This window comes from Leucoraja erinacea, chromosome 4 (assembly GCF_028641065.1).
Source record: "Leucoraja erinacea ecotype New England chromosome 4, Leri_hhj_1, whole genome shotgun sequence".
In the NCBI taxonomy this organism is placed as follows: Eukaryota; Metazoa; Chordata; class Chondrichthyes; order Rajiformes; family Rajidae; genus Leucoraja; species Leucoraja erinaceus.
This window is the reverse complement of record NC_073380.1, coordinates 65,900,248-65,928,145: the sequence shown is the minus strand read 5'-3', so window position 1 is coordinate 65,928,145 and position 27,898 is coordinate 65,900,248. Positions and strand designations below refer to the sequence as shown.

Sequence of the window (27,898 nt, the reverse complement as noted above, 5' to 3'; positions counted from 1 at the left end):
AGATCAGTTTTTTTTGTGGCTGTGAGAATCATCGTAATGTAAAGAACAAATTTACAGTTCTCCAATATGGTGAATCCTGAAAATATTTTATTCCAAAATTAAGCTTCACATCAGAAAGAATCAAAAATAATTGATTTTATCAGCAAGTAAAGAATATTTATGAATAATAATGTATAGATAATTTTCTATTGATGTACTTAACATTGATGATTAGTGTAGAGTTTATTTAGGCGGTACAGAGCGAAAACCAGTCCTTTGGCCCACCGAGTCCACACCGACCAGTGATCACCGCACATTAACACTATAATATATTACCTAGTTTCAGATTTCAATCTGATTCATTCACAAGGCTGCTAACATTTGCTAATAATATATTTTTGATTCGACAAGAATGATTGAATTATTGGAAACTAGGGTTTAAATGCCCATTGCAATTTCTATTGGGTATATGACAATTAAGCACAAGTGCACTTTGTAATTTATTTTTAATCCATGTTCTGAAGGAACGTACCAGGGACAATGGGCTGGAGGAATGCGTCATGGATATGGTGCACGTCACAGTGTGCCATTTGGAATGGCCACTGTCATCCGTTCGCCACTCCGCACCTCGCTAGCATCGCTTCGAAGTGAACAGAGCAATGGCACAATTCTCCAAGATATACCTGCAGACAGTCCAGCTGGGACAAGAGGTGGGTTTGTCCTCACCTTTCACAGTGATACGGAATTAATGACTGGTAAAAAGAAGGGCTTTTTCAGAAGAGGATCATTACTGGGAAATCTAAAACTCAAAAGGTCTGAGTCCAAGTCGTCGCTTGCCAGCAAACGCAGCTCTGCTCGGAGTGAAGCATCAATGAGTAGAATAAGTTCGGCAAATAGTGATGCTAATTCGACAATCAGTTTTGGAGAAGGTGATTCTGAATATTTACCAGTGGAAGATCATGTTGATGCTACTACAACTGAATCGTATGTGGGGGAATGGAAAAATGATAAACGAAGTGGGTTTGGTGTAAGCGAGCGTTCAAATGGTATGAAGTATGAGGGAGAATGGTTGAATAATCAGAGGAATGGTTATGGATCTACTACCTTTCCTGATGGCACTAAAGAAGAAGGAAAATATAAAAATAACATTTTGGTTCGAGGAAAGAAAAAGCACCTTATACCCATTAGAACCAGCAAAATTAAAGAAAAAGTGGAGAGAGCATTAGAAGGAGCACATAGAGCTGCAGCAATTGCAAGAACGAAGATGGATATAGCAGCTTCGAGGTGAGTAATCATATAGCATAGGTTTGCCATGCCCTGACTAACCTCTGAATTTATTTTAAGCATTATTAGCATGACCATATCTGAAAATATGATTTTTAACATTTACGTTGAAGATAAAAGTACTATTAGACAGTTCTTGCAATTTTGGTGTTCTCTCATTATAACAATATAATGAAGGAATATAGATTTAGAAAATATGCTCCCGTTTGATTATGATTTTCTATCTCATTTAAAATGGATGACTCAACAATTATATATCCTCAGCTTGAGGCCACATAGTTGAAAGATTCTGCTTTTCTGGTTTCTAAATATATTGTTCGTTAACTGCAAGGAACACTTGAAAAAAACTAGTCTTTGCATAATTCAAATGTGCTCTTCTTTCAGTACTCGCTGTAAACTCTTACATATTTGCTGATCAAACATTTATTTTATGAGTGAGAATAGTTCAAGGTTTCAAGGTCAGTTTATTGTCTCATGTGTCAATTAAGGAACAGTGAAATTTGAGTTACCATACAGCCATACTAAGTGAAAAGCAACAAGACACGCAGCCACATAAAATAAAAGTTAACATAAACATCCGCCACAACTGCTCCCCACATTCCTCACTGTGATGGAAGGCAGTAAAGTTCAATCTTCTCCCTCTTGTTCTCCCGCGGTCGGGGTAGTCAAACCATCTGCAGTTGGGGCAATCAAAGCCCCCGCAGCCGACGATGGAAGCCCCCGTCGGAGTGATCGAAACTCCCGCGTCGGGGCAGTTGAAACTCTCTCCTTAGCTTGGTACTCCCGAGTTGGCCTCGTCTTATCAGAGACTTCACGGTGTTAAAGTCCACAGGCCCCGAGGTTGGAGATTCGATCACCGTCAAAGGGATCGCAAGCTCCGCGATATCAAAGTCCCGCAGAAACTGGCAAAAGGAAGCAGTTTCCAGCCCATAAAACAAAGTTGCTTCCTTTGAACTGTTTTTTCTTTTCCGATGAAAACTGTGAAGCTGAAATTCCTCATTTAATATTTGGACAATTGCATGTCGTCATTTCAGTTGGAGAATTGTGTCAAATATTGACCGTATTTTCTTGTACAAATAAAGAATAACAAAACGTACAATATAGCAATTTGTTAATTCAACTATAGAATTGTATCTGCTAATACTAAACAACAGTAAAGACAAGCTTTAAATCTATTTGAATTGGTTTCTTTCTTAGTAAATGAAAGACTAAGAAGGAAATGAGTGCTGTTGAAGGTTTGTGATTCAAGCCATTTATCGGCTTCATAATTTAAATGATGACAAACAAAATGCTATTTGCCAGTGTAGCTTAGCATTCAATCAAGTAATCCACCCCATAACTGCCCCACATATTTCTTGGTTGAGCCTGGCTACTTTCAAATTGCCACAAGCAATGGCATTTTGTCGAATTTATACAGGTATTTCATTTCCACAATAAAATCATAACAGTTACAATAGTTTGCTTCTCACTTTGAGCTAATAATTATATACCTGAAACAATTGATCTGACAATTGCATCGTTTTGAACAGATATGAATGGAATATTTTGTTTAGATGAAACAAACAGGTGACCCTGTTGATTAAAGCAGTTAATGGTTTAAATAAAAATGGAAGACAATTCGGAACAAATCCAAATCTTTAAGGTGATGTTCGAATGTATCTTTGGAATCCCCTACCCAGAGAGATGTGATCATTTAATATTTTCAAGGCAGAAGTGGGAAAGTGTGTTGAAACAAACTTTGAAGCAGTTATGCTCACTGAATGGTGGAGGAGGTTTAAGTGACCTAGTGCAATGCCTGTTTCTTTAAGTCCTTAATGATGCAATATTTAACTGTCTCTGAAATGTTTGTGTCATTTGGCCAAAAATATAACGATACGAGACGATACGATAGAACTTAAATTTATCCCAGGATAGAAATTGATCTGCCAGCACAAAATACATGAAAAGATAACCAAAACAGGAGCATTAATTGGGAAATCCTTTAACGGTGAAATCTGGCCCTAGATTGCACAGTGGGTTTTCGTTATCAGCAGTTGTTTGTAGATAATCTGTATTTCTTATTTTGTTGCTTACATATAATAAGTACATCAATAGTCCAGTCCTCGTTGGTTACTGAAAACTCCATTTAATTCTCTGTGAATTATTAAATACTATTATATAATGTGCTTTACAAATTATACCATGCAGATTTTCTGATTTTTGAGAACATTTGAAAAGCAGTCTTCTACCTTTGAATATTAATGTAAGCATTTTATAGTTATCACTGCAGTAGTATTTTTACCTGGTACAGTATGTGCTGTGTGACATTTTCTGCCATGCATATTGTGTGCTTCCATTACTTCATGTACACAATAAGAGCTATCTGCCCCACAATGTCCCAACTTCATATGACAGATCTCTGACATTCCGTGGCATGAATCCCAATACAGCATCAAAGCTTTACTTTAGCTTGAGAATCCTTTTAAATTAATCTATCATATCAATTCCAATGCATTAGTTACTGTGGGGAGTTACTGAACTTGCTTGTAGCTTATCAGAAATCCAAAAAATGCCTCTAAGCCCTATTCTGCTGATACAGGTTCCTACATTACTTCTTCAACAGTTTACCTTTACATAACAATTTGTATGTCAAATAGGAACAATACACATATTAGATGCTTGAAAAGGGATTTTATTGATGAGAAATACACTCATTGTACAAATCCAATTCTGCTTGCAATGGATTCTTATTTTTGTCAGTTCAATAAGCACTGGTTCAATAAGGCTGCTGCATTAGAAGCATATTTCAATGTCATGTTGTTTTCTTCCTTTCTGCCCACCACTCAAACACCCCAGATTTCTCACATCAAGCACTCTGCCAGGATTACAGTGCATTGTAAATAACTCTTAAGTAGATGGCAAAGCTCGGCTGAAAGAGCCCCAGCTGTCCAATTTTATTATCTTCAAGGGAAATGTATGGCCTCTTATAATCTTTTATATGCTGATTATGAAAATGGGAACATGTTTTTGGACAATGTTTTTTTAATTAATATTCTTACAAATATTAGTTAATGATATTGGGGTGAATTTGGAAGGCAGCAGATGTTGATGGAATGCAGAGCTTTGAATCCACCCACCATCACCTCATGGCAATTGGTAACATCTTTGCAAGAGCGGGAAAGTCTCCAAAAATAATTTAATTAAATGTAGCATTCATTTATTTGTTCTGGAAAGGTTCAAGGCTGACTTTCCTGGGGAGAGAGTTCTGTGACATAGATATAACATGAAAGTAAAGACAAAGGAGCAGAGCCCCGTGTTGCCAAGTTTCCATCTTTAAATTGTCAGAGATGAATAAGGCTCCACCGCAGGCGGCAGAATAAGGCTTGTACTTGCCAACGGCAGAGCTGAAACATGGTAATTTAACTCAGACAGCAGGAAATGTTGCTAGCTGCCTAGCCCCACATGTTCATAGTTCCTATATTACACACCCAGCTGCAAAAGCTAGGTCCCTTTGTACTATTTGATCTTTAAGAAGAAAGCAACAAGGGGAAATATTGCAAAGAGCTAAGGGAACACCTGATGCCTTAACCTGATGCCCATTGTGGCCAGCCCTATGGTCTGAAGCACATAGGCTTTTTGGATGCTTAGTTTTCCAATTGTGGCCAGAGATTTAGGGCATGGTAGACATATCTGCACTCAGATTTGCGCCTGTGTCTAAATTTCCAGCCTAACTGTTTGCTAGACGCAGTGGGTATATGTTCCGCTGACATGAAACTATGAAGTCCAATAGTCCTGATTGAGATTCTTGCTCAGTTGAGTTTAATCAAAAGAAACAAAAGTGCTGTACCTATGGATCCTTGGACACATTGTAAAGGTTCATGCATTACAAATGATCTTCTAGTTGAGAGATGGAAATGGAAGTCATATGCATGCCAATGTGCACAAGTGTAAGTAGAAAGAGAAATATAATTGTAATTGTAAATCTTTATTGTCATTTCCTGAGTATTCGCATACTCAGAGGAAACAAAAAAACGTTTCTCAACCAGTGTCCGTTCAGTTTTCGTTACAAAATAAATAGCAATTAAAATTAAAATACAGTCATGAACAATTTAACCCTCTAATCACATTCAATAACATTCAACAGCCGTTCCGACCGGCAGCGGCACAACAGTGGCTCTGCTGCAGTGTGGGGGGTTTGTGCGCGATACTTGGCAGGGGGGAAAGTTCATTTAACAGTCTTATAGCCTGTGGGAAGAAGCTGAGGAGCATCCTGCTGGTTTTGCAGCTGATGCTCCTGTACCTCTTCCCAGATGGGAGGATGGTGAAAAAGTCATGTGATGGGTGGTAAAGGTCTTTGATGATGGAGATGGCTCTGTTGATGCATCTCTTCTTGTATATGTCCAGCAGGAAGGGTAGTGGAGCACCAATAATCCTGCTTGCGGTCCTCACTATCCTGTCCAGTTGGTGCCGTTCGTACGCCTTGCAGCTCCCGAACCAGGAAGTGATGCCGTATGTCAGTGTGCTCTCGACAGTCCCCCTGAACAGTACTAGTTTAAATGTGGAGAACAAGCAGTCTACGGCATGCACAGTCACAATTGGCAGCAGGATAGGTTGTTGAGAAGCGTAACAAAATATGTGGTATTTAGCTTTGCAAATAGGTGGGCTTGACTACAAAAAATTGAATTTGTGCTAAATATTTACAAATCAGAGACGGACTGTGGTACCATTCTGGACACCACACTTCAGGAAGATGATTAAATGTTGGAATTATGTAAACATTGGGGCTCAAGAACTGCACATTTTGGTTATATGTGTGTTTAAGTTCCATATGAGCTTTCTCTTGCACTGATCACTTAATCTCCCATGTCATATGATTATTTTGTTCTTTTCAACCTTGTGTGCATCCCTCAAATTCATCTGTTACTTGTGGTAGTGAGCTTCACATTTCTTTGGGCAGAGAGTGCTGAAAGTTTCCTCTGATTTGCTTACTGCGTGTTTTGATGATAATTGTTTCTTCCTACATGGAAACAGCTTTGCATCTGCTTCTTAAAAAAAATAAAGATTTTGATCAAACCAACCATTATTCTTTTCTAATGATAAGCAACCCTCCCCAGACAATCTTTATTCATACTTGTACCATCTCATTTCTGATATCATCTTTGCATTGGCCTGGTCTCCATCTTACACTGTACTCTTAAGTGTGAAAAGGTGTTTTGGAACATAACCAACTTCTGCTTTTGAAATCTGTTTCTATAAATGCTTTGTTTGCATTTCTGTAGCTTCATTAGCTTGTGTCATTGGTCGCAACATTTTTGTTAATATGTAATCCTCGGTCCCGAAACAGCTCTGTTTAGTTTCTCTCATTTATTTATTACTTTTTATTCCAAATACCAAACGCACGCCCTATTTTATAAAACCATCTATTAAATTATCTACCTGTACTGCTTTCATAGTTTTGCTCTTTGCTGGCCATTTGGTATCATATGCAAATTTTGATGTGTTTCTGATTCCCAAATGCAAATAATTTGTGTAATTGTCCCAATGTTACACCTCTTACCACCTTCAGCTATTTTGAATAACCATCTTTGCCTTCTAAATTTCTCTCTTCCAACAATCTAATTTACAAGCTGCTACTTGACCCCAGCTTCCAAGTGCTCTTAACTTAATTCTTGAGTCTATCGTAGTGCCTTAACCTATTTAAAATCCATATTCACATGCTGATGGAGAGACCTAATTTGGGGCACTCCATGTTAGGAAGCACTCTGAAATTCATTAGTGTGGCTTTATACTTGATACTGCCCCTTCAACCATCCATTTGTATAAGAAAACGGGAGCAGAAGATGGTGACTCAGTCCCTCAAGGCCTTTTCACGATTTAGCAAGTGATCAATTTTGACAAGAGTGTTTAAGGTATAAGAGGCATGGCAAAGAAAATTGAAATCTACTGGATAAAAGGGATTAGCTGGATAGAGGATAGAGTGCAGCTTTTCTCGAATGGAAAAATCTCTTTGAGTGCTACATTGCTTAGTGTACCCATGTAGAAAAATTACAGATTTTGAGTTGGGAAGATCTCCGTCTCCTGCTCCTATTTTCTTATGTAAATGGATGGTTGATGGGGCATCGTCAAGTTTTCTGTGATTTCACAAAAATGAGTCTTTACTAGTGAATAAATGGAAGGGAGTATTTTGTGTTCACAGCTTAATTTTCCTAGTTTTCTTCCTGAGCTAATGTTGTCATCGGGACAGGGGGTGGCAGGGAGAGAGGTGGAAACAGCTCCTTCACAGTTTAGTCTCTCGTCATTACATTTGTGGATGAACTGGAAATAAATACGGGCTAATAATGGGAAAAAAGCTTATACTTAAATTCTGGAAAAATGCGCCCACACCAACAATAAAAATGTGGATATCAAATATGTTTGAAACATTACATCTGGAAGAGATGAGATTCCTCTTAGCAGGTAAAGCAGACCAATTCCAAAAGACGTGGTCTATGTTTCTGGACCTATTACAAGTATGAGGTGCAATAGTAATTTAAAAAAAAACAAATATATAAATAAGTGGTATCAGGACCTGGTAACGGGAGGTAAAACAACAAAAACAGACTTGGTTGGTAGTCCCCTTTCTGCGGAGTTTAATGTTATAATAGAGCGATTGTTCCTATTTTCTCTTTCTTTCTTTTCTAGGGTCTATTTTCTCACTTTACTTCCTTCTCTAACTTCTTTTCTAAGGGGCTTTCTTTTCCCAACACTCTTGCACTTCACGACTCTCGCGCACTTTCTTTACTTTCCTTACTTCTACCTTTTTCTTAAAGCTCAAAAAAAATGAAGCGGTACAAAAAATGTATTAAGATATATGTGTTGTGTAGTATTGTAATTTACCGTACTTCTAATAAAAATAAAAAAATAAAAAAAAAAAAAAAAAAGAACTGGAAATAATAAATTGGTTCAAGATAATGGACTTTGGTGTTAACATTTTATTTTAACTAAATAGCTGGTACCATATCATCATCAGTCCCAGAAGAAAAAGCCACAAAATGCTGGAGTAACTCGTCGGGTCAGGTAGCATCTCTGGAGAATATGAATAGTGATGTTTTGAGTCAGGACTCTTTTTGACTGAAGACCTGACCCGTCACCTAGCCATGTTCTCCAGAGATGCTGCCTGACCCACTGGTTTACTCCAGCACTTTGCTTTTTTTCTGTCAACCAGCACCTGCAGTTCCTTATTCCTATCACTGTATTGCATATTAGAGAGACATTCTTTGGACACCAAATCCAACTACACATAACTTAAGACTAACTATTCTGCTATTTATTGGTTAAAATTATAGCTCCTTGATAAGAATAGACTAGTGTTCAAAATTCATTTTTTTAATTATCATTTGTTGCAATACTTCAAAAAGTAGTTTATGTACCATTTTAAATATAGAAAGCCTCAAATTGGCATTAATTCATTCTAACTTATCGAATACTTAAAAATGGAAATACTTTCTTTCTTTTAAAATCTTTTTATTAGTTTTTTTCCCAAAACAAAAACAAGACAACAAAAAAAACAATGATAAACATAACAATGATATTGATACATAGGGATCAGGATTACATTAATAACAGGTATAACTTAAATATGAGTCCAGTGTCAAAATACACATTGAATATAGACTTCCCGGTCTCTATGTAAATATAGTTAAGTGTTTAAAAGGGAACATATTTATAAAAACAAAAAGATAAAAAAGAAAAAAAAAGAAAAAAGGAGAAAAGACAAAAAAACAAAACCCCCCTAAACTAGAAAAAAACAAAGCAAAACAGAATCTGGGCTGCAAAAAGTCTCAACAGTCCCTGTTGTCGTCAAGTCCGTTCCACCATATAAAGGTAAAAGAACAATTATAACAGTTGGAAAGGGGACAATTTATGTTGTATGAAAATGTTGAATAAATCTTCCCCAAGGCCTATCAAATATCAAATTTAACCAAGGGTTAAACAATGTCACTCCTAATTGTTTCTAAATTTAAACATTATTTCGTTTCAGAGTACCAATGAAGTGTGGTCGGAGGGTTAGAGTCTTTCCATTTAAAGAAAATAGATTTTCTGGCAATGAATGTGGTAAAAGCAATCAGCCGATGGGCGGAACAGGACAGATGAATAGAATCTAACATTGGTAGCCCGAAAATGGCAGTAATAGGATGAGGTTGTAAATCAATACCTAAAACTACAGAAATAGTATCAAAAATTTTGTTCCAATATTTTTCCAAAAGTGGGCAGGACCAAAACATATGAGTCAATGAGGCCACTGAAGAATTACATCTGTCACAGGTAGGATTTATATGACCATAAAAACGAGCTCTTATCTTTTGACATTTGAGCTCTGTGAACCACCTTGAATTGTATCAAAGCGTGTGTTGCACACATTGAGGAAGTATTAACTAATTGAAGAATCCCCTCCCATTTCCCTATAGATAGAGAAATTTAGAGTTCTCTTTCCCAGTCATTCTTAATTTTATCAAATGTATCTTTTTTTTTGTTTCAAAATCAACTCATAAATAGTTGTTATTAAGCCCTTCTTGATAAGGGTTCAAATGTAAAATTGTTTTCAAAATTTCGGTTTGATGTGGAAATGGAAAAAAGGGTAGACTAGTCCTCAAAAAATGTCTAATTTGTAAATATCTAAATAAATGTGAGTTAGGTAAATTATATTTATTGGAGAGTTGTTCAAAAGACATAAAACAACCATCTAAAAACAAATCATGAAAAGCTACTAATCCCTTCCTCTTCCATAACAGAAAGGCTTGATCAGTACTAGAAGGTTGGAAGAAAAAATTAGATATGATAGGACTCGATAAGATAAAATCATTCAATCTAAAAAACTTACGAAATTGAAACCATATTTGTAGTGTATGTCTTATTATTGGGTTAGTCATATATTTATTCAATCTCGTAATTGTAAAAGGTAACGAGGCCCCTAGAATAGAAGTCAATGATAGCCCTTGCATAGAATCACGTTCAAGATTTATCCATCCTGGGCATTGGGTATCTTCTAAATCTTTTGTCCAAAACATTAGATAGCGAGCATTAACTGCCCAATAGTAGAATCTAAGGTTCGGCAATGCCAAACCACCGTCTTTTTTTTATTTCTGCTTTATTGTCAACAGTTATTGTCAAGGTCAAGTGGAATGTCTTAACCAAACAGTGGAATGAGTGCATTTTATTACTTTTACAGAACAAATGATTCATATGACATTGTTATTTTCTGCCTCTGATCATAAATGACAAATTACCATTTCAATAAACTTGTGCTTCCAGAGTTAGACCATACATTTTTTAAGGTGTCATTTGGCATAAAGCCTAGGTTTCTTTTGATGTTTACTGTTCGTAACTATGCAGTATTCTATCTGCTTGTCAGAATTTTCCACGATAATTTGAAACCAAAAGGCAATAGTAAACTGAATATTTAACTGTATTCAGTATTTCCTCAGAGCTGAATATAGACTCAAAAAGCTGGAATAACTCAGCGGGACAAGCAGCATCTCTGGAGAGAAGGAATGGGTGACGTTTTTGGGTCGAGACCCTTCTTCAGACACACAACAGATTTCTTCAGAGCTGTATCTGAACACCACGACTTAACAAGAAATGAGGCAGAAATTCCATCTATACTTGTGTATGTAAAAACAAATGCATTCATGGTGAAACAATGGCAAACCAGGGAATTTCCGTTTTGCTAGCCTAGATTTTTCTGTAAAATAATGGTGACCATTGTGTACACTGTTAAACATTACACTGCACAGCAATTTCTATGAATCGCACATGTATACTTGAATATGGAAATCGCTACTCAAGTTCTGCAGCCTATCTAGAACCGCACAAAGGGATTCACTCTTAAAACATTTTGTGTCCTTTATGTATTTGTCTCTTTTGCGATGTATTCAAGAGAGAGTTAGATATAGCTCAAAGGGCTAACAGAATCAAGGGATATGGGGTGAAAGCAGGAACGGGGTACTGATTTTGGATGATCGGCCATGACCAAATTGAATGGTGGTGCTGACTCGAGGGGCCGAATGACCTACTCCTGCACCTATTTTCTATGTTTCTATGTTTAAATTCCAAGTATTATACAATCATTGAATATATCACCTTCGAGATCCCTTCGGAGGATGGGGTGCTGAAATAGATTACCAATTATCACCCAGCAAATGTCTAAATAGGTGCATGCTAGTGGTATTTCTTTGCATTGTCTGCAATATCCAGGCTATAATGTTTCCATTCCCTTGGACCAATTAACAATTTAAACCAAAGCAGGATAATGAAATTGGTTCATTTTCCTTGAGCACCAACTACGTGCCACATATAATCACATATAGAATGATTTTCCAACTCCATGTCGTACCACATATAATCCCACTATCTCTGGTTAACAAAAACTTCAGGCGGCAATGATTATAGAATTAAATAATTAATCTGAATGGACTCAAATATTTGTTCCCGTTGAATGCTGAATGTATTTTATTAATACCGGTGATCTCACTGGCTCTCCACTGTGCACTAGACCAGTGCTTCTTAAACTAGTGAATGGTTCACCAAAGAGCGAATGAAATTATTTTGGGGTGACTGAAACTAGAGGGGTGAATGAAGGGTGAATTACTTCATTTATTCAGATATTTATATGTTTTTTTCTATACTTTAAAAAGGCCATTAAAGCAGTTAGTAAGCTCTTTTTGGTTTTAATGGGAGTGGGGCTGGAAATTTTACGTTTTTTTCTCTCTACCTATGGTTTTCTAATTTCAAAGTAGCAGGATATTTCCCAAATTTACTGTAATATAACGTTTTAGGGAAGACCAAACAAGCTACTGGGATCATAACTTTGTAAATGGCAACACTGGAGGATCGACATAGGCAACTGTTGAACTGTAACTTTACTTTGTGTTGCCAATTTAGCTACTTTTCTGCTAGAACTAGTATTCTATATATATTTACTGTACTTCAATTTACCAGCACTTATTTGCATCAGGACGTTAGAATGTTTTTTTTTATCATTCTAATAGAATGATTTTCCAACTCCATGTCGTAATTAAACTTATTTTCTTCACAGAGTTTTCTTTACATATTTTTAGAATGTTCAAAAAGTTGAATAAAATAAACACCTAAGAAATGAGCTAATACATGTTTTTTGTGACAAAATAAATTATATATAAAATTATACACAAGGGAGAATAAGACGAAAATTACCAAAAAACATAAGAACATTTAATCAAGGGTGAATGAAATTTTATGACAAAGTCTCAGAGGTGAATGACACTGAAATAGTTTAAGAAGCACTGCACTGGACCACTTGGACAATAAAAATGCATATGTCAGGCTGTTGTACATAGACCACAGCGCGGCATTTACTACCATCATCCCCTGGTTACCAAGCTCACAGAACTGGGTCTCTGCCCATCCCTTTGCAACTGGATCCTCGACTTCCTCAGCAACAGACCACAGCCCGTGCGGAATGGCAGCAACACTTCCTCCCCACTAACAATCAGCACGGGAGCAGCTCAAGGTTATGTGCTCAGCCACCTTACTCATACTACATTCAAAACTGCGTAGCCAGACACTGTTCGAAATCCATTTTCAAGTTTGCCGATGACACCGACGTAGTTGGGTAAATAATGAATGACAGTAGGTCATAATACGGCAGGTCGATCGAATATGATCGATCGAATGACTATATGGTGCCAGAAAAACAAACTTGCTCTCCACATCAGTAAGACCAAGGAACTGATTGTGGGCATTGGAAGAGGGACAACGAGGATCCCTCGATGGGACGGTGGTGGAGAAAGTCAAAAGCTTCAAATTCCTGGATGTACATGTTTATTTATTTATTTATTTATTTTTTTAGAAGCACAGTAAATTACAGTAATACACATCACATATATCATATTACATTTGTTGTACCACTTCGTTTTTCGAGCTTTAAAAAAGGTAGAAATAAAAGAAGTAAGGAAAGTGAGCAAGAATCGTGAAGGTGCAGGGCCCCTTAGGGAAGAAGTTAGAGAAGGAAGTGAAGAAAGGAAATAAGACCCTAGAAAGAAAAAAAAAAAAGGAAAAACAATTGCTCTATTGTAACACAAAACTCTGCAAAAAAGGATATACCAACCGTGTGTTTAAAAAAAAATATTTTATACCCCCCGTTACCAGATCCTGGTACCATTTATATTTTAAATTACTATTGCACCTTATGCTTGTAATAGTTCCATAAATGCAGACCACGTCTTTTGGAAGTGGTCTGCTTTGCCTGCTAGGAGGAGTCTCATCTCTTCCAAGTGTAGTGTTTCGAACATGTTTGAAATCCACATTTTTATTGTTGGTATTGGAGCATTTTTCCAAAATTTGAGTATAAGCTTTTTTCCCATTATTAGCCCGTAATTAAGTAAGTTCTTTTGAAACACGTTTAATTCGGGGTTACCTTCCGATATTCCAAAAATGATCCATTCTGCTTTTGGTACAAGTTTTATTTTAAATAATTTTGTGAAGATTTCAAATATTTAGTTCCAGAATTTTTGGATTTTTATACAAAAAACAAAAGAGTGCGCTATGGTAGCTTCTTGTGACTGACATTTATCACAAATGGGTGAGACATTGGGGAAAAGTTTATTTATTTTAGTTTTTGAATAATATAGTCTATGTAATGTTTTATATTGAATTAGAGTATGTCGTACGTTGATCGAGCATTTATGCACATATAGTAAGTGTTTATCCCAGCTCTCTTTTGAAATTTTTATAGCTAGTTCTTGTTCCCAGTCTCTTCTAATACCATCGGTTGTAGGTTTTTCTATATTTAAAATAGTGTTGTATAAGTATGATATTACATTTGCTGATTCAGCCTTTGTATTCATGACTTCATCCAATAAGTCTGGGGGCATGTTATGATAGTCTTTTGTGTATTTTTTCAGATAGTCACGGATTTGAAGATATTTAAAATATTGATTATTTTTCAAATTATATTTCAGTTGTAATTGTTGAAATGATAATAATTTTCCTAATTCATACAAGTCTCCGAGCATTTTGATTCCCATTCTTTCCCATTGTGTAAATGATTTATCTATAATTGAAGGTTTAAACAACGGGTTATTGACTATTGGCATTAAAAGAGATAGATTTCTTAATTTTTGATTCTGTTTTATTTGTTTCCAAGTTCTAATTGTGCTATGTATCATTGGATTTTTATTATAATTTTTGTTATTCAGATTCATTGGTGAGAGGAGAGTCGCTCCTGTATTACACGGAGAGCAGTCCTCTCTCTCCATTACAATCCAGTCCACCTGCTGGGCAGAGTTGTCCAGCAGGTGAATCATATTTTCAATATTTACTGCCCAATTATAGTACATAAAGTTAGGGAGCGCTAGACCACCCATCTCTTTTGGTTTACTAAGGTGTGCTCTTTGTATTCTGTGGGATTTATAATCCCATGTAAAATTTGTAATGTCTGAGTCTAGTTTTTTGAAAAACTTTTTTGGAAGATATATTGGAATTGATTGAAATAAATATAGGATTTGTGGTAAAAAATATTGTTTTTATAGCATTTATTCAACCTATTAAAGACATCGGGAGCGGTTTCCAGAATTTGATTAGATTATTTAGTTTCTTAAGTAAAGGGCTATAATTGGCATTAAACATAGCGTGATAGTTTCTAGTGATTTCAATTCCTAAATATTTAAATTTTTCTGTGGCTATTTTAAAGGGGAATTTCAAGAGATGTGTTGAGTCTTTCGGTTTTATCGACATAATTTCACTTTTGTTCCAGTTTATTCTGTATCCTGAGAAAGACCCAAAGTCCTCAATTAGATTTAATATGTTTGGTATACTGATTTGGGGTTTTGTGATATACAGTAATACATCATCTGCGTATAAGGATATTTTGTTATTTGAATATTTTGTATTATAACCGTAAATATCCGGGTGTGTTCTAATTTTTTCAGCTAAAGGTTCAATTACCAGAGCAAATAACAGCGGTGATAATGAACATCCTTGTCTATTGCCCATTGTTAATTGGAATTTCGTAGATTGTATATTATTAGTTAATATTCTAGCCGTGGGTTTGTTATATAATAATTTTATCCATGCGATGAAGTTCTCTCCCATTTGAAATTTTTGCAATACTTTAATCATATAATCCCATTCTACTTGATCAAACGCTTTTTCTGCGTCCAATGAAATGATAGATAACTCTTGTTCTTGAGGTTTGTGAGAGTGCATTATGTTAAGCAGACGTCTCAGGTTATTAAATGAATGTCTCTTAGGTATAAATCCCGTTTGATCCTCACTTATTAATTTACTAACATATTCACTTATTCTAGCTAATGTTTTCGCTAATATTTTTTGATCCGTATTTAACAAAGCAATAGCTCTATATGAGCCTGGTTCTTCTATATCTTTATCTTTTTTAAGTATTAATGTGATCGTTGATTCTGCTAGTGTTTCAGGTAAGATTTGTTCTTTAAAAGCGTATGTATACATTTTCTGTAGACGTGGTGTAACTATGTCGTAAAAACATTTATAAAATTCAATACTGAATCCGTCTGGTCCTGGTGTTTTTCCATTCTTAAGTGTGTTTATTGTGTCTTCTATTTCCTTAGATGTAATTTGTGCTCCCAGTTCCTCTTGTTCCTTCAGTTCTAGTTTTGGAAGGTTACAATTGTCCAAAAATTCTGAAACTTTATTATTGTCTATTAGCGTTTTCGATGTGTATAAATTCATGTAAAATTGAGCAAATCTTTTATTGATATCATTAGGTAGTGTTAATAATTCCCCTCTATCTGATTTAATCTTTAAAATTGCATGATTTTTTTCCCGTTTTTTCAGTTGGCGTGCCAAAAGTTTATGGGGTTTATCCCCAAATTCGAAATGTTCTTGTTTTGTAATTTGGAATAATCTTATAACCTTCTCTGATAATAATTTATTTAGCTTAAATTTCAGTATTAAAATTTTATTATGTTTATCCATAGTTGGATCTTTAGCATTATCTATATCTAGTTGTCTGATTTGTTCTTCTAATTGGCTTTGTTCATTCCTATTCTTTTTGTTTTGAAAAGCTTGATGCGAGATAATGACTCCTCTAATAAATGCTTTGAAGGATTCCCATAATAAAGTGGGCGATATATCTGGTGTATCGTTTGTCTCAAAAAATAGGTCCATCTGTTTTTTTTAGATATATACTCCCTTGTGGGTCTTTCAGAATTTGCGAGTTAAACCTCCAGCACGATTTGTTCGTAGACATTCCTTCTAATTTTAAAACGAAAGTTAGCGGGGAGTGATCTGAAATCGTATTGGTGTGATATTTAGGGTTCATAGTATAAGGGATTAGTTTTGTATCCACTAGGAAGTAGTCTATATGTGAGTATGTTTTGTGTACCATTGAATAAAACGAGTATTCCCTTCCAGTCGGATTCGCGATCCTCCAGACGTCTGCTATATTTGTATTTTTTATATATGTATTTAAGAGTTCACTAGTTTTAAATTTCATATTACCTCTTTGTTTTTGCATCGATTTATCTAAGTACAGATCTAAAACACAGTTGAAGTCTCCTCCAATTATAACATTTTGGTAGTTAAATTCTGCGATTGTATTCAGGATTTTATTAAAAAATTGAGGATTATCAAAATTGGGCGCATACATGTTTACCAAAGTGATTGGCGTAGCATGGATCTCTCCTGTAACTATAAGATATCTCCCTTCCTTATCTGATATAATGTTCTTTGATTTGAATGGTATTCCTTTGCAAATAATAATCGCGGTGCCTCTGGATTTCGAAGTATATGAGGAGTGAAATGTTTGGCCTATCCAATTCACCCTCAATCTCATCTGATCTTGATGTTTAAGGTGGGTTTCTTGTAGAAAAGTAATGTCCGTGTTATATGATTTCAACTGAGCTAGTATTTTGCCCCTTTTAATTGGTTCATTAATGCCCCTTATATTCCAGCTACACAGTGTGATTCCTCCCATTTTCTTTTGTTTATCATCTTGCATTTTCTCTGATCTTAATACCCTTATTTATTACGGTGCATCCATACCTCAGGACTCTGGATATTTGGGGGGCGTTTATATTACTAACTTCCTTGGTAGATCCCTTTTGCGATTTTCCTTGGAAAAAAAAAACATATAGTAGTGACATATTGTGATTAAAAAAAAAATGGAACAAGTAAAATGTAGTGCGTGTCCCACGCGTCTGTGGGATTCGACATCTATTCGACTTCCGAAGTTGATGTTGTACAATTAGCTCCGCTTCTTTTATTACTCTAAACCTAGGAGGGCGGTACCATTTCAAAATCAATTATATTTCACCCATTTACACTATATATATATATATATATATATATATATATATATATATATATATATATTTCATTCAGACTTATCAGAACTGTGTTCAGCTACTGTGAAATGTATTTATCTAACACTTTCATCTACTAATTATTTATAATTAGTTATACCTTTGATAATAGTAAGCTGTTAGCCGTAAGATATTCTGAAAAGGACCCGTTCACGCCTACTCTTTGCTTCCGGTCTGCCAACCAATTTTCTATCCATGTCAACACCCTACCCCCAATTTTAGTCACCAGTCTCTCGTGCGGGACCTTATCAAAGGCTTTCTGAAAGTCTAGATACACTACATCCACTGGCACCCCTTCATCCATTTTACTTGTCACACCCTCAAAAAATTCCAGAAGATTAGTCAAGCATGATTTCCCTTTCATAAATCCATGTTGACTTGGACTAATCTTTTTACTGCTATCCAAATGCCCCATTATTGCCTCTTTAATAATTGACACCAGCATCTTTCCCACCATCGAAGTCAAGCTAACTGGTCTGTAATTTCCCGTTTTCTCTCTCGCTCCATTCTTGAAAAGTAGGGTAACATTAGCTATCCTCCAATCCACAGGAACTGATCCTGAATCTATTGAACATTGGAAAATGATCGCCAATGCGTCCACTATTTCTAGAGCCACCTCCCTGAGGACCCTGGCATGCAGACCATCAGGCCCAGGAGATTTATCATCCTTCAGTCCCATAAGCCTACCCAATGCTATTTCTCGCCTAATGAAAATTTCTTTCAGTTCCTCTACCCCCTTAGATCGTCTGTCCTCCTGTACATCTGTGAGATTGTTTGTGTTTTCCTTAGTGACGACAGATCCGAAGTACCTATTCAACTCTTCTGCCATTTCCTTGTTGCCCATAATAATTTCACCTGTGTCTGCCTTCATGGGACCCACATTTGACTTTGCTACTCTTTTTCCCTTAACATATCTAAATAAGCTTTTACTGTTCTTCTTTATATTCCTGGCCAGCTTCCCCTCGTACTTCATCTTTTCAGCCCGTATTGCCCGTTTTGTTTCCTTCTGTTGTCCTATGAAAGTTTCCCAATCCTCTGGCATCTGGCCATTCTTTGCTGTGTTATACATCTTTTAGTTTTATTCTATCCCTAACTTCTCTTGTCAGCCACGGTTGCCTCCTACTCCCCTTAGAATCTTTCTTCCTTTTTGGAATGAAATGATCCTGCGTCTTCCGGATTATGCTACTATTTGGGGGTCTGTAAATAACACCAATTCGTGTCTTCTTGCCTTTACAATTCCTCAACTCAATCCACAGTGACTCTACCTCGTCAGTCCCTATGTCTTCCCTCGCAAGGGACTGAATTCCCTCCCTCACCAGCAGAGCTACCCCCCTCCTCTGCCCACCTGCCTGTCCTTTCTATAGGATGTCAACAAGTAAACTGGTTAAAAATGGAGAGGGAAGATTGTTCGCCTTTCAAAATAGGCGCAATTCTTCTTTTTCCAATACATCTGAATAAATCAATGTATGAGAAAAATCTGATAATTCATAGCACCCTACAGTTTGGAAACAGTTGAAATTAACTCTCAAATTGAGAAATTTCTCTCTCCTTTTACCAATCGCCAACAACCCCTTGTTTAAACCGTCTACTTTAGATAAGGCGTTTGTACAATGGGAAAACTTAGGAATTAAAATGCTGGGAGATCTTTATGGGATGGGGATCCTCTTGTTTCAAGAATTCCAGGTGAAATATCATTTGAAAGCTAGTAATTTTTTTAGATATCTTCAAATCCGAGACTATGTGAAAACACACATGCAAGTGTCATTCTATGGGCCCAAATATATTAGACGATTGCATGAATAGAAAGGCAAGTAAGTTAATATCCTATATTTACAACACCCTTTTAACTGCATATATCCCACCTTCTTCTGAAATAATTAGGCGAGCATGGTCCAAACGAAATGCCAGATGAATTGGGTTTATCAATTTCAAAGGATAGTTGTGAGGAAAGCCTTTTATACATACATTACTGCTCTCTTAATGTTAGATACTCCCTGATACAATTTAAAATACTGCACAGACTTTATTACTCAAAGTCTAAATTGAACAAGACCTTCCCAAATGTCTCCTACTTGTGATAAATGGCTTCTCCAAGAAGCGACAATGACCCATTATTTTACAAAACTTCTGGAGGGGAATTTTTGATACCTTTTCCAAAATACTTAAAACTAAATTGGACCCAGATATAAAACTGATCATATTAGCTATGTCAGAGGCCTGTGCTAAGCTAACGATATTTCAAAGACGTTTCCTCAACTACGGCCTATTAATGGCGGAAAAAAAACAACTTAAATTTTGGAACCCAGTGAAGATGTGGATTACAGATATGTCCGAGACACTACACTTGGAAAACATTAGGCTTGTCTTGGCGGAAAAACCAGATCAATTTCTTAAGACATGGACACCCTTTACTGAATTTTTTCAATAGTATGGTAAAACACAAATATAAATTTAAATCCAATGCTACGCTGGATGAGGTGGGGGGGGATGGGCAAGGTATATCTCCATCTTTTCTTATTCCTCTTTTTCTCTGCTGCACTGCTTTGGTAGCTTAGGGGACTTTTTCTCGTTCTTTTCTATTCTATCTTATCACTTTTTCCTTTCTTTTCTTGCTTTCCCTTTTTTTCCTTTTTTCATTTTTTCAATTTAGGTTTCAATAAGGTTAAAAATGAAGCTGTACAATAATTGTATAATTCTAGATGCCGAACGTTTTATCTTTGTACAATTGCTTCTAATAAAATAAAAATACAAACAAAAACATAACAACCTCCAAATGGGGTCTCAATTATATAGATTTGGGGACATTATTTTTGAGTTGACTCTATTATTGTCTATTTACTTGTTTTTTTTTAAATATATACTGAACTTTTTTGTTAATGTTTACTATGGACACTATGTTTACATATCTGTTGTGCTGCTGCAAGTAAGAAGTTAATTGTCCCGTTTCAGGATATAACAATAAAGCACTCTTAAGTTCTTGACTCTTTTTAAGGTTGCGCACCATGTGTGTATTTTCTAGGTATAAAATGAGTGCTCGAGGGTTCAAGTTCAAGTAGGCAGGCAGCATGGACATCGTCATTCTTTGCAGATAAAAGGAACTGCAGATGCTGGAATGGTGCATAGAACACAGTGCTGGAGTAACGCAACAGGTCAGGCAGTGTCTCTGGAGAATATAGATAGGTGACATTTTGGGTCAGAAAGGAGGGCCATGACTTGAAACATTGCCTACCCATGTTCTCCAGAGATACTGTCTGACCCGTTGTTCCTCTAGCATGTTGTGATCTACATTATTTCATGTCAGCCATGCATTGCACCTTGTGTTTATGAAGGCTTCTTCATAGGTGCCCTGAAAGCACACCTGCAAACATGCATTATAACCATGAATGACTGTTGAATGCACAGTGCTACTGCTGTTGGCAAAACAAATTTAAAGGGATTACTGGAGGCTGACACTGGACACAATTAATTTACTCAACTTTATCATAGGTGTAAGGAAGCGGATTTCCCCATCTGTTCCATATTAAATCTGTGGACTCTTATTTGTCACTTGCCAGATTCTGGTGTATTTACTTTCTAAGCTTAAAGAAAGTTGCCAAGGTATTTAATTTGAGATTTCCATCACTGTTGGTCTTCATAAGGAAAGTGAACGTTAAGTTCCAAATCCATGGCATTGAAATCTTGTAACAGTATTTATGTTTATAATCTCTAAACAATCCGAGCTTGCTCACCGAAGTATAGAGTCACAAACTTGGTAGAGCCCATTTAATAAAAGTGAACAGGTATTAAAGTTGGATGTATATAATAAATTCAATTTTGAAGCAGACCTGTCAGTACTCTGCCACAAAGCTCTAACATTGCCAAAGCCCTTTGTGCATAGAATCTGTTGTCATTTAGTTAGTTTGGATTTCTGCATTTGTCTCTTTGTGAATAGTGTAAATATTGAAACCCATGGTTACAAATGAATTTGAACTGCATGATTTAGAACTGCAAGAACATTCCAGATTGCATGATCCTGATCATTTCACTTGATACGAGGAGTAAATAATGTATTACAAAAGGGTTGTTTGTTTAACTGCATGGATCTACTAAACGTTTACTGTATTCAGTTGAAGGTGTGTAGTAGTGCAATTAACAAAACTATCGTATTTGTCATGTTGGTAATCTTTAATTAGGGCGTGTTGAGACCAGTCAGTATCCTTTCATTTAAATTGATCCACTTGGTTTCAAGCAGCAAAACTCTTATAGTTTGTCTTTAGATTAGTTTAGAAATACAGCACGGAAACAAGCTCTTCGGCTCACCGAGTCTGCACCGACCAGTGATCCCCGCACACTAATACACTGTCCAATACACACTAGGGACAATTCACAACTACACCAACTCAATTAGCCCACAAACCTGTACATCTTTGGAGTGTGGGAAGAAGCAAGAGATCCCAGAGAAAACCCACACAGGACACAGAGAGAACATACAAACTCCGTACAGACAGTGCCCATAGTCAGGATCAAACCCGACTCAATTGCTGTGCCACCGTGCTCCCCTTAAATGCCTTTGCTTTCATTTGTTTCAACCAAGTAAGTGTGTGCACTTGATGGCAATTACTGTATTTGGATGATAGGAAATCTAAGGAGAAAAATTATTCTGTTTTCCGCATTTGTAATCTTTTGCCTTGGTAAAAGCATGACGCCCAAAATATGTAATGTTAATAGGAGATACTGAGGAAAGTGCCAGGTGCTTCACACATGCTTTGAAAGCAGCAAATGACATTCAGTACTAAAACAAGTATTATGATTGGAGGCCTTTCAAAAGGGAATTTAACAGAAAATAGTCTATAGCTCTGCAGGAAGCAAATAAGGGTATGGGAATGCCAGGTAGACACAAAATGCTGGAGTAACTCAGCGGGCCAGGCAGCATCTCTGGAGAGAAGGATGGGAATGATAGTATTGCTGTACAAAGAGTTGGCATGGACTTGATAAGCCAAATGGCTTTCTGTGCTCTTGTGATCTAATTAATATACTGCACTAATGAGATTCTGCTTGCTTAAAACCAGTCTCTGTATAAAAACAACTGCACCCGGTTATTAAAGTATTTATTCGTAAGTCACTACGGGCCCTTTGGCATCCTTGCAGTTGTACGTATAACTTCATTGAAAGAATCATTTGCACTTTGTAAAAAATTGTTGGGTTAGCAAGAATAAGAACCCCCCCTAAGATGAGCAAAATACACTGGTTGCTCTGATGTGTCAGCAGAGAACTCTTACTAAATAAGGCAATGCACGAGTTGGCTTATCAGCAGTTGACAGGAATATAGTTGACTAACAGCTGATATTGAAGCCCATCTCTACTGCGCTGTCATCTGCTCAGAGTTTTTTTTACAGATTATGTTTATCACCAAGCAGACTGCTGATTCAATGAAAATTGCAACTGCCACAGTGTATTTTACATTTGACTCTCTTAAGCCAAATCAGGCCGGAGAATTCAAGCCCTATTATATGTACTTCGGAATTACTGAACAAGGCCTTCATGTATGGCAGCCAAATGATTTAAACTTTGTAGTTCCCTGTAACCATTGAAAGCATTTTTTTGCTATTAGCCTGCTGCATTAAATATTGGAATCTGCAAAGGTTCACGCATTAGTGTAGTATCTCTCATCCATGAGTAAAAGGCAAAAGCTGAAAGAGTGGCTTCAATTTATTTATTTCAAACCATCTTGGTTTCATTCAGCACTTTGCGTGATTATGTTTTCACTTATTAGCACATATTTCTTTAATAACATTTAAAATCTTATTGTATATTATATTTTTTCCATATGAATAACAAGGCTGCTAATTATATTTGATTAATAAAATAACTTATTTTCTCAATCTCTTTTTGTTGGTTTGAAAACATTTAGTCTGAAATCCAGAGCAATAGTTCATTAGTAATTGGTGCATAAGAAGGGAATTACTTTGTTAATTAATTGATAATGTGAACTCTATTGCCTCAGGATATTGATTTTTTAAATTTGGCATGTATAACATTGTAATTTAAATCTTAACTTAGAAACAATGTGTCTGAAAGCTTTATAATTTGTTAACTGGACATTTATTTGGACGTTGTGTAAGAAAGAACTGCAGATGCTGGTTTAAATCGAAGGTGGACATAAAATGTTGGAGTAATTCAGCTGGTGAAGCAGCATCTCTGGAGAGAAGGAATGGGCGACATTTCGGACCCATTCCTTCCCTCCAGAGATGCTGCCACACCCACTGAGTTACTCCAGCATTTTGTGTCTACCTTTTATTTAACCATATAACCATATAAAATTACAGCACGGAAACAGGCCATCTCGGCCCTACAAGTCCATGCCGAACAAATTTTTTTCCCCTTAGTCCCACCTGCCTGCACTCGTAAACTTAGAAATTTAATAAATTTAGAAGTTACTGTATAAGTGAATGATAAATATTAGCAATTTTATACATATTTGTGACAAAGAAATTCAATGTAATGAAAACAATTGTAAGACTCAATCTTTGGTGGCGATATAATCATCAGGTATTTTGTGGCCTACCTTGTACGATAAATGAACTGAATGAACTCTCTTAATTTTGCCAATGACGTTTGGTACATGTGGATTGATTGGCTAAAATAAGTAGTGAATAGAACCACCTTGGAGAATTCCATACTTTTATTGAAACAGTATAGCAAGGGTTCCCAACCTGGGGAAAATTTACCCCCAGGGGATAAATTTCACCTACCCAGGGGGTATTTGTTGATTTGGGATTTGTACATCTTTTTTATCATTGAATGACTGTTTTTGGTTCTGATATCTGTTCATCATTAGTTGTTCATAAATAAGTGAAATAACATTGTTATGTGCTATTAAAGTTACCAGGGGTAAACGGGACAAAAAAGGTTGGGAACCCCTGCCGTATAAAGAGTCATAGTCATTCAGCGTGGAAATAAGCCCTTCGGCCAACGTGCCCATGCCAAGCAACATGTCCCATCTACACACAACCCACCTGCCTGCATTTGGCCCAACTTCCACGAAACATATCCTATCCATGTATCTGTCCAAATGTTTCTTAAACATTGTGATAGTACCTGCATCAACTACCTCCTCTGCCAGCTCATTCCATGTTTCTACCACAGGTTCATATTAAATCTTTCCCCCCCCTCGCCTTAAACTTATGGCCTCTGGTTCTCGATTGGCCTACTTTGGGTAAACGACTATACATTTACCCTATCTACTCCTCTCATGATCTTATACACTCTCTCAAATCTCAATTAAAATTTCAATCACAAACCTCTGAGATACTGTTGCAGTAATGAAATATATCAGTTTGGCCAGTTGTTGACCTCCTGCATAACCTAAGAAGCCTGTGCCATGGTGGGCAGCATCCAGAATATTCACTTTAGAAAGACTTGGAATTTTTTAACATCAAGTCAAGTCAAGTCACATTTATTTATATAGCACATTTTAAAAATAATTCTCGTTATCTCGCTCAGTGGATGTCAGGAAAGGCTTGTGTGTATAGATAAGTGTTTAGTCTTGACTTAAAGGAGTCCATGGAGGGGGCAGTTCTGATGGGAAGAGGGATGCTGTTCCACAGTCTAGGAGCTGCAACCACAAAGGTGCGGTCGCCCCTAAGCTTTTGCCTAGACCGGGGGATATTCAGCAGCCCCAAGTCGGCCAATCTGAGGGACCTGGAGGTGGAGTGGTGGGTGAGAAGACTTTTAATGTAGGAGGGGGCAAGCCCATTGAGGGCTTTGTAGACATAGAGGAGGGTCTTGAAATGTATACGGAACCGCACAGGGAGCCAGTGGAGAGAGGCCAGGATCGGGGTGATGTGGTCCCTTTTTCGGGTGCCCGTCAGGAGTCTCGCTGCGTCGTTTTGGACCAGTTGCAGGTGGGACAGGGAAGATTGGCTGATGCCTGGGTAAACCAGTTCTCGGCAATTCTGCCTCATTTGCAGTGATCTCTTTAAATTTGGGATTACCACCCGGCTCAGCATGAGTGCAGGTTTGAAGGTGTTCTCAGTTTACTTGGGGTTTTTCAGTCTTCTGCTCTTGATAGCCATGAGTAGAATTCCCATCTGTTGGCTTGGGTCCTGTGGAATAGTGAAAGGATTAAGTTAGAATAAAAATGTTATGACTTAAATGCAGCCAACTGATACCAAGTATTGACTCCACATTCATTTGACTACAACAAAATGATTTCATCCTGCACGCCGCTCACAGTGAGCCTTTGCATATTCGAGTCATCAAGATCCTGGATCCATTTTCCCTGTGAATAATACTGTTCATTTATGTTCCTTTTCAAGAGTCAAGAGTATTTTATTGTCATTGGTCCTAGATAGAACAATGACATTCTACTTGCAGCAGCACAACAGAATATGTAAACATAGTACACTGTAAACAATGTAATAACTGAGAGCAAAAATATCGGTAATAATAGTACAATAATAACAATAATAATAATAGTCTATAGTTCGGAGTTTATTTGGAGGTTGTAATGTTTAATAGTCTAATGGCTGCAGGGAAGAAGCTGTTCCTGAACCTGGATATTACAGTTTTCAGGCTCCTGTACCTTCTCCCTGAGGGCAGGGGTGTAATGAGTGTGTGGTGCTTGCTATAATCAAATTGATAATATATTTTCATTGTGGGCTGCATTTATACGCACAGGTTAATTTAAGTTTGAAAATAGCCATGACCAGAAATGAGAACTGGGGACATTTCAAAGTTTTGTAGATCACACTGATCACTCTCTTTCTCCATGGAGAATATTTAAAAATGGCGTGATTAAAATAAAGTGGATCCTCTCTGATTTTTTAATAAGCCACAGGCTTCAGGATATATAAAAACAGGTCAAGCTAGTCCATGGAACATTGCTGATCACAGTCAGTTAGAAACTAACAGGATGTTGGTCACTTATCTCTTCACAGGTTCATTAAGCCAGGATGTTTCTTGTTCATATTGGGAATAGCAGGAAGTGTTTTGTTTAAACTCACTAAAGGAGAGTAGAAAAGGTTGCCAGTTTTGTTCAGACTCTCCTACTGGATCATCACAGGTTGGAAAAGCACTCTCTCAGTCTGCACACGTTGAAAAAAAGTACAAAACATCTACCAGCTGGCTTTGTTCCTAAGTGATAGTAGCAGAATCAGGCCATTTGGCCGATCAAATCTATGACGCCATTCAACCATGGCTGATCTATCTCTCCCTCCTAACCCCATTTTCTTGCCGTCTCCCCATAGCCCCTGACAACAAGGCTGGCCGTAGGAGGTGCAGGGCCCAATTGGGAAAAATTTCATAGAAATATAACTAAATAATTATAAATGAGTCACGTGTAGTGAGTAATATGACAATTCGGGGGAGAGTTCCTTTCACAGCGTGTGAGGAGTCTAGCCAGGGGTAAAGTTGCGGGGAGGACAGAAGCGTTGAGAAGGAGGGGGTCGGGGTTCATGCCAATAACACTCACTCACCGCTGCCGCGGTGCTCCGGGCACGGAGCTACTGCATTGTGGCCAGGGAGGGAAGCAGCTCGCCTACGAGCGGTCTCCATCACCGGACAGCGGAACCGACTGCCATCTTAGCGCCTTCTGCCGGCACGCTCACATCTGGCAGTGCTCTCTGTCTGAACAGTGAGGGGACCAGCTCAAGACCAAAGATCATAGAGTGGGTCAGCGGGTGATGGATAACATCACAGCGGGCAGTGGAGCTTACTCCTGTGTCAGCGCGAACAAGGGATCAATTGAGGTTACTCGCACTGACATATGGAGTAAGCTCCACCGCCCGCTTACCTGTTATCTATTGCCCGCTGACCCGCTCTTGAGCTGGATGATCCCCGGCCGACCCCCTCCTTCTCAATGCTCCTGCCCTCCTCGCAACTTTACCCCTGGACAGACTACCCACACACTCTGAAAGGAACCCCCCCCACCAACCCCCCCCCCCAGCAGCGCTGTCCTTTTACAGCCGCTTCCCACTTTACAGCCGCTTCCCATCAGCTGCTAGCAATGAGGGATAAACTTGGCTATCCCTTAGTACAACAACATCGTTCTTGATGTTGCTGTACTGAGGGATAACAAAGTCTATCTTTCTTCTTTGCCAAGAAAGATAGACCTAACCTTCGGCCTCCAAGATGCAACTACATTTTCTAGCAACGTTACAAAATTTTGAGATTTAAAAAATCAAGTCTGCAATTTATACCACCAGATAAAGCATAAAAAGAAGTTTAATTTGTCACCTAATTCACTTTCATATCACATTCATTCAATGTGATCATGGCTGATCATCCACAATCAGTACCAAGTTCCTGCCTTCTGCCCA

The 27,898-nt window shown here is 37.3% G+C and overlaps 1 protein-coding gene across 4 annotated transcripts in view; it reads left to right on the top strand.

Annotated features, from left to right (window-relative positions):
• jph1b (junctophilin 1b) overlaps positions 1–27,898 on the top strand; it is a 156,025-nt gene that overhangs the window by 24,748 nt on the left and 103,379 nt on the right. For all 4 annotated transcript variants that reach the window (XM_055634500.1, XM_055634498.1, XM_055634499.1 and 1 more), the window contains exon 2: positions 504–1,263. In XM_055634500.1, the coding sequence (XP_055490475.1) occupies positions 504–1,263 (760 nt within the window). The remainder of the gene's footprint in view (positions 1–503; positions 1,264–27,898) is intronic.